General features: G+C 39.5%; 2 protein-coding genes across 2 annotated transcripts in view; one reads left to right on the forward strand and one right to left on the reverse strand.

Moving 5' to 3' along the window:
- The first annotated feature begins 67 nt into the window (after nt 1-67).
- On the forward strand, nt 68-1579 carry LOC125046623. The gene is made up of 4 exons (XM_047644457.1): nt 68-147; nt 423-561; nt 1126-1242; nt 1363-1579. Exons 1-4 carry the CDS (start codon nt 98-100, stop codon nt 1468-1470), a joined length of 414 nt encoding a protein of 137 aa, XP_047500413.1. The 5' UTR covers nt 68-97; the 3' UTR covers nt 1471-1579.
- Nucleotides 1580-6080: 4501 nt separating this feature from the next.
- LOC125046617 overlaps nt 6081-7500 on the reverse strand; it is a 1683-nt gene continuing 263 nt past the window's right edge. The window contains exons 2-4 of the mRNA XM_047644445.1: nt 6608-6746; nt 6365-6481; nt 6081-6222 (exon numbers count right to left, since the gene is read on the reverse strand). Coding sequence (XP_047500401.1) covers nt 6112-6222; nt 6365-6481; nt 6608-6746 — 367 coding nt within the window. The 3' untranslated portion in view covers nt 6081-6111. The remainder of the gene's footprint in view (nt 6223-6364; nt 6482-6607; nt 6747-7500) is intronic.

Genomic DNA, 7500 nt, shown 5'->3' on the forward strand with positions numbered 1-7500 from the left:
CGAACCCGCAGTATACATGACACGCCAAGTACGGAAAGAAACTCTCATATAAGACGGGGATTCGACCTTTCTTCTTCACCAATCCTCTCCCAGCACCATGAAGGCCATCATCCTAGCACTGGTTGTCTTTGGCGTCGCTTTTGTCAGGTTTGTAACGAAGAGAGGGAGACGATGTTGAACGATGAGGCTTTTGAGATGTTGAGGGTTAATGTTGTGTTAATGTTGAAATACGTGACCATCATTCCTACATTATTTTGTCTCGTTTAGATTGTCTACAGCAGACTAGATTCCCACGACAGATATTGGAGTGTTGTAAATTGTAACTTGGTTGCTGCTTTAATATTGCCTTATTATTCCATGGGCAATTAAACTTATTCAGAAAATAAATGACAGAATAAATATCAAATAAATATTTCCACCAGCTCCCAGGGTGAGCCATGGTGTCGCTGCGCCCTGTTCGTTTCCTCCTCGCACGCTGAGTGGATGGTCTACGAGCTGCCCGAAGTCAGCATCGCCGACTGCGAGAGCCACAGCCAGTGCAAGAACCGCTGCACCAAAGAGGTTTGAGTTGTTTACATTCCCTGTGTATTTATATCATTCCCAGTAATCTGGATTCTGAGTCGTGGTTCGAATAGCGAAATAAGCAGTTATGTGTTTTCCTCCTCCGAGCTGCAAGTTTTCCGGTGGCAATACTTGAAAGTACCAGAAGGGTAGATATTTTTTGTCACTTATACCATCTTCCTTCTCTTCTCCCGTTCCATCTTTCTGTCTTGTTTATCTTCCTTGTCATTCCCCTTTGTCAATCCTCCGTACGTGACTTAACAGTATCATGTAATCCGCAAAATAACTTTAATTTTGTTATCCTCATCGTTTAAGACAAAAAAAAATTAAACTGGAAGCATAATGCAATGTATGCATTCAAATACCTTGACGTTTAAGAAGATTATGCATTTCTACATCAACCTGCCCGTCTACCTATCTTTCCTTAGTACTTGGTTAATTCAGTGGACTACCAAGGAGTGTAAGAACATTATTAATTAGCTATCTGTCTATCCTTTCTATCTATCGTTTTTTTTTTTTTTTTTTCATCACATGATGGATCCAATGCCTTCTTCTTCCTTGCAGTTTAACGAGATGACGAACCACATGGACTTGTGGGCGACCGTCAACAACGCCACGATCGGCCAGTACATCTGCGAAGACTTATATTCGCACCTTATCTTCTTCATCCATAACTCCTACGTAATATATATATACTTTAATTTTGCAATATTGTAGTGGAACACCATATCATCAAAAACAGTGCAGCATCATAACACATGTAGTTCACAGAAGCTACAATTCCCTGCTACTCTCTCACAGGTCCACGCCTACTACGAGATGTGTGGAGGACCCTGGGAATACGCCGGCCTCGACTCCCAACAGATGCTGTGCTGCGATAGGGGAGAGCATAAGCACTGTATCTCGTAATGGAACTGTTGTATTGGTACCATTACCTGCAAGAAACTTCTGGCATCATTTCCTAAATTTCCGCCATTAACTTATGGTATTTGTTGTGATCAATATATATAAGCATTCATTACTTGTTTCCCTTAACAAGCCTATTCTTTTAGTTTATGCGTAATGAATGATACATACGTCCACACACGCCGAAAGATAAAAAAAAGACAGGCAAATATGCGTGTTTGTTTGTTTCTTTTTACAATTGTACATACAAGTAAACATATATACGTGTGTGTGTGTGTGTGTGTAGGCATTTTTGTAACATTTCCGAAACCCTTAAAACACTGACGCACGTTGATACACTGACTTCAGTGAGGTGATTGTCTTCAAAATCATTTTGTATCACTATGATATAATCTTACAGGCTCGTAAAAATTTAAATAAAGGTCTGTGTGTCACGCACACGCACACACACACACACACACACATACACACACACACACACACACACATGTATGTATATATATGTATATGTGTGTGTGTGTGTGTGTGAATGCATGTGTGTGTGTATATATATATATGTATATATATGCACACATCTGTATGTATGTATGCGTTTGAGTGTGTGTGTTCTATTAGCTTTTGCGCACGGAATTATCTAAGCTAGGTAAATCAAATCTAGATACGGTAGTGGGTGAATATATCGTACTTCTGGTGGCGTGTTGAGAACCACTAACAATGAGAACCTAACCAACTACACCCCTTGAAAGGATCGTGGGTCAGCCACTTCAGTACAAAGACCCAGTCATCTTCAGTATGTCAACATGGCGCCAAGTAGTTCGTCAAACACCGCATCGGTACATACAGACATATATATGTATGTATGTATATATTAATACTTATATATATACTTATATACTTTTATTTGTATATATATGCTTGTGGGTGTATAAACAAATATATAATATATATATATATATATATATATATATATATATATATATATATATATATATATATGTGTGTGTGTGTGTGTGTATGTTTACATAACTCTATATCTATCTGTATTTTTCTACATGTACATTTATATCTAACACACACGTGTGTAGGTATATAATATATATATATATATATATATATATATATATATGAATCGTATTCATATTGGCAAATGTAGAAAAGGTATGAATGAGAATTAATGTCTTCACAATACAAGAGATGTATTTGACCGGTTTCGATTATATCTTCGTCAGAAATACGTACATCAAAAAAATTACAGAATATATATATATATATATATATATATATATATATATATATATATATATATATCAGGCATGAGCTGACGAAACACCTGAAGACTGTGACCTCCCACTCGTTGTCCGTATAACTGCTGCCGCGACCTTGGATAGTTTGAAAGTGCCCGATGCTGTGTTGACATTATTCTCCGTCGCGATGTATGTAGCTTCCATAATCTTTCTTTTCTGTTAGTTCAGTCCTCCATGGGCTACTTCTTCTTCCTTCCTGCGACCTTGGATAGTTTGAAAGTGCCCGATGCTGTGTTGACATTATTCTCCGTCGCGATGTATGTAGCTTCCATAATCTTTCTTTTCTGTTAGTTCAGTCCTCCATGGGCTACTTCTTCTTCCTTCCAGTTCGGTATATGTCCGGCTTCATCTACATGTACCACCATGGCGTTGGAAGTCCTATGGTGACGGATGTCAGCTCGCAGTTCGCTGATCCTGGTGCTGAAACCACGGCCTGTTTCAACAAAGTATACTGTATCGCATATGTTGCTGGGTATGCGATATACAGCACTATTAGGATTGTTTTCGGGCTGCTTTTTGTCTCGTATCATGTCATGTATCTTTTTCCGGGGTGTGCTGGCGATTCTCACTGTATTGCCAAAATATCTGCTGGTCGCCTGGGAAATGCGGTAATATGATAAAATTATTAGAAAAGCGTGCAGGGTTTGATCTTGCGAGTATGTTCTCCGTCTTTCTGGGGTTTAGTAGGAAGCCTCTGGGATATTTATGATTCATGAAACATATATAATTAATTCTTTTATGAAATAAATAATTATATAGGCACCCTCATCCTCGAAAAAAATCAAGGCTGCAGATCCTCAGTGCTCACACCAAATGCTGTTTTGTTTCTATGGGCGAAGTATTAATGGATATAATCATCTTTATTTGTAGGCTTCCTGTATACAGAGAAACGTAGGCCATCGTCACACCCGATGGATCAGAGTGTCCAGGAAAGGTAATTCCTGATTATCTTCCTCCTCCACGGTGAACTGGATTTTCGTGTGGACGGAGTTAGGCCGTGCCAGTGTATGTTGTAAGCACGACCTTCTGGGGACAATGACGAGAACATCATCTGTGTATCGAAGCCAAGTTGAAAGTCTGCCGATTATATCCTTGTAATTATCCCTCTCCAGCGTCTCCCCGGCAAATTCGAAGTAGCCGAAATCCACGCATAACTTCACTAGGCGAACGAAGTGATGTCTCGGCAGCTGAAGTTCAGCATCTGTCATGGAGCTGGTGACCCTCTCGACTGCTCGGATTGTTCCGTCTGTGAGTACATTGATAAAGAGTGATTATGCATCAAAACTGGCAAGCCTTTTATTTTTGCACACGGAACTCTGAAGACGTCTGAAGAGGTACCGGAATTCTTAAAGGGGGAATCACTGATGACCCCCATAGCGCTTGAAAGGGGTTTAGCCAAACGATGGGGATCTGTCTTATCGGTACGCCTAGCTTGTGTACCTTCGGGAGACCTCTCATGGACGGGTTGTGGGGAGCCTCTTGAATCTGTCAGCTTCCATTTTCTCCTCATCTTTCGTTACTTTCATGTACACAGAAGCATCGGAAAGTAAATTGTTCATTTTAAGTACATAATCACTTTTGTCCATAACATCAATACCCCCACCTTTATCAGCCTGGGTGATGACGTCGTCGCGGATGCCCTTCAGCGCGGCGATATATCTGCGTGGGATCGCCGGGGGTGTGGCGACGTATCAGCCATACAGCACGCAGTTATCCCTTGGACGAGGCTTGTTTTTCTAAGGGAGTCAGATATTTGGAAGACATGTTTCTGTGAAGATCACTACGTCCAGATTTTGTCCAACTGCTCCTGCTGCATAGACGATGTAATTTCGCCTTGTGTTTGACTCGCTGAGCTGGATCTTCATGCTGTAGTTGGAGGACCAGCTCATGGGGAAGGTGTTCGCCCACGAGTTTGTTCCTGAGTTCGTTGAGTCGATGTTGTAGGGCCCTCCACAAGGATTTAAACTTGCTCGGAGCTGAAAAAGAATTACAGAGTAAAATTCCTTTGGTGTATGTATTGCTGACGAAGATATAATCGAAACCGGTCAAATACATCTCTAGTATTGTGAAGATATTCATTCTCATTCAAGTCTTTTCTAAATATATACATATGTATATATGTATGTATGTATGCATATATGTATATATTTGTATGTGTGTGTATGTATGTATGTTATATATATATATCATATATATCTATATGTGTCAACATACTCATGTAAAACAGAAACTAAAAAACATAATTTTTTTTTTATCGAGAAGTATATTTTTGGACCCATATCCTTGTACACAAACTATATACTCTGTGTTCTTATCAAAATTTTACACAAGTTTAGCTCCGCCCACTTTCTGCCACCTTGCTTCCTGATGTCATCATGCTTGTGTTACTCTTCACGTCCTATTTCAGGCCAATGTAAAACCTCAGTAAACCAAGTTTTAGCTTTACACATAATTTCTGTTGAAGCTATTACTTGATAAGAAGGTTCTGCTCCGTCCACTCTCTGCCCCCCCCCCCCCATCTATCCCATTATCCCTGTTATTCCTCTTGGGGTCCAAGGCTTACGATCCCTGGGATCACAGGGACATAATGCAAGGAACTAACACACATATATATGCAAATATATATATATATATATATATATGTATATATACAGAGAGAGCGAAAAAAGACAGACCTGTGTGTGTGTGTGTGTGTGTGTTTATAAGTAAATGCATATATTTATGTACTCATGAAATGGATTGCATTAGGGAGGTTCTTAACCTCCCTAATGCAATCCATTCTCTTAACGACTGCATGGTCAAATAATTAGAAGTTTATGAAAAAAAGGCAAAAGTATCTTCCTAGAAATTTAGTTTATCTTAGCGCCGCTTACCACTTTCTGTACTAATTGAGCCCCCACCTTCGAAACCCTTAGGAGGCGAGCTTTTAACTAATCCTGGACTTTTTACTGCTTTTTTGGCGCAGTGTCAAGTATCTCTTTAATAATGTGACTACTTCATTAAAAGACTAATATTCTCTTTACAATCTGGAAGGGAGCTTCATTCACAGATGCAAAGGGGGCGTGGAGGGAAGGGCTAATCTTCAAGGAGGTGTGGTAGTGAAGAGGTTAAGAACTACCGGATTAGAGTCATGCTAACAGGACAGAGAAACAGTAAAAACATATCAATCCGTCCAGGTTTTCCACAATCAGGTTCAAATTGGGCTTTGGATATGTTAAAGTTGATATATGTATATGTGTGTCAGATGCAGGCACTTTTTATACTCGTATTCCATTGAAGGTACCATGGTATACTAAACAAAACAGATTATGTAACTATTTATTGATCTTCAAGAATCATATTAACGGCTGATGCAGTGCTCGTGCTGGCCAACATTGCAGCACAGCATCTGCTGGGAGTCGAGGTTGGCGTATTCCCAGGGTCCTCCGCACATCTCGTAGTAAGCGTGAACCTACAAGGAGTAAAATGGAAATGACAAGAAAACGTTAAATTGGCATTTAAAAAACGTTTCAAATGAATCAACATCCAAACTGGATATAATATACAGTATTTCATATTTGTAGTTAAATACAAACACAATGGTAGATTCTTACGTAGGAGTTGTGGATGAAGAAGACGAAGTTTCCGTACAGATTCTGGCAGATGTATTGACCGACAGTCTCGCCGTTCACGGTAGACCACAAGTCCATCTCGTTAGTCATCTGGTTGAACTGAAAGAGGGTTACTTAGCTTTATGCTCCTGTAAAATGCACATTCATCTTTTTGAATAACCATAAGTTTAATAACTTGGACGAGCACTCTCTCATCAGCGTTATGTCCTTGACGCTTTGTCTCACCTCATTTGTGCAGCGGTTCTTGCATTGGTTGTGGCTGTTGCAGTCGGTGATGTTGACTTCGGGCAGTTCGTAGACCATGATCTCCGCGCTGCTGGACGACACGAACAGCGCACAGCGGCACCAAGGCTCCGACTGTGAGCTAAGAGGTCACAGTCAGCGGTTATTGTTGTCATGGTATTAACATTAGTGCTATTATTTTTGCGATGATGATGATCATCATCACCATTATGACATGTGAGTGCGTGTATGTATGTATATTATATGTTTATGTATGTATGTGTTTGTGTGTGTATTTCCCTCTCTCTCTCTCTCTCTCTCTCTCTCTCTCTCTCTCTCTCTCTCTCTCTCTCTCTCTCTCTCTCTCTCATACACACACACACATATATATATAATTATATATATACATACAAACACACACGTATACTTATATGCAGACATACACACATACACTTACACACACACACGTGTGTGGGTATATATATATGTATGTATATATGTATGTATGGGTGTGCGTGTGTGTATATATATACGACAATCCTCCTTGACCAGGCTCCGAACATAGGTCACTCCGGGTATGAATCCGGGGGGCCAGTATTAAACCAATCATGCCACACGACCAACTAAAAGGAGTGTGCAACTAGGATCTAACTAGCTCCATAGACATCACTTATCTACTCATACATGAGTAATGATAGCGAGGTTTTACACACACTCCCTGTATTATTCCATATATGTGTGTGTGTGTGTGTGTATATATATATATATATATATATATATATATATATATATATATATATATATATCTAATGTATATGTACATATATATGTAGATAGACATACATACATATATCTATGTATATATGTGTATATATACATGTATATAGATATAGATA

Source organism: Penaeus chinensis, chromosome 4 (genome assembly GCF_019202785.1).
Source record: "Penaeus chinensis breed Huanghai No. 1 chromosome 4, ASM1920278v2, whole genome shotgun sequence".
Classification (NCBI taxonomy): Eukaryota; Metazoa; Arthropoda; class Malacostraca; order Decapoda; family Penaeidae; genus Penaeus; species Penaeus chinensis.

What these genes read in the sequence shown, in the direction of transcription:
- LOC125046623 (XM_047644457.1), top strand. Translation starts at nt 98, where the DNA reads ATGAAGGCCATCATCCTAGCACTGGTTGTCTTTGGCGTCGCTTTTGTC. An exon ending in AGAACCGCTGCACCAAAGAG is followed by an intron (nt 562 to 1,125) that starts GTTTGAGTTGTT and finishes TCTTCCTTGCAG; the next exon opens with TTTAACGAGATGACGAACCA. An exon ending in TCTTCATCCATAACTCCTAC is followed by an intron (nt 1,243 to 1,362) that starts GTAATATATATA and finishes ACTCTCTCACAG; the next exon opens with GTCCACGCCTACTACGAGAT.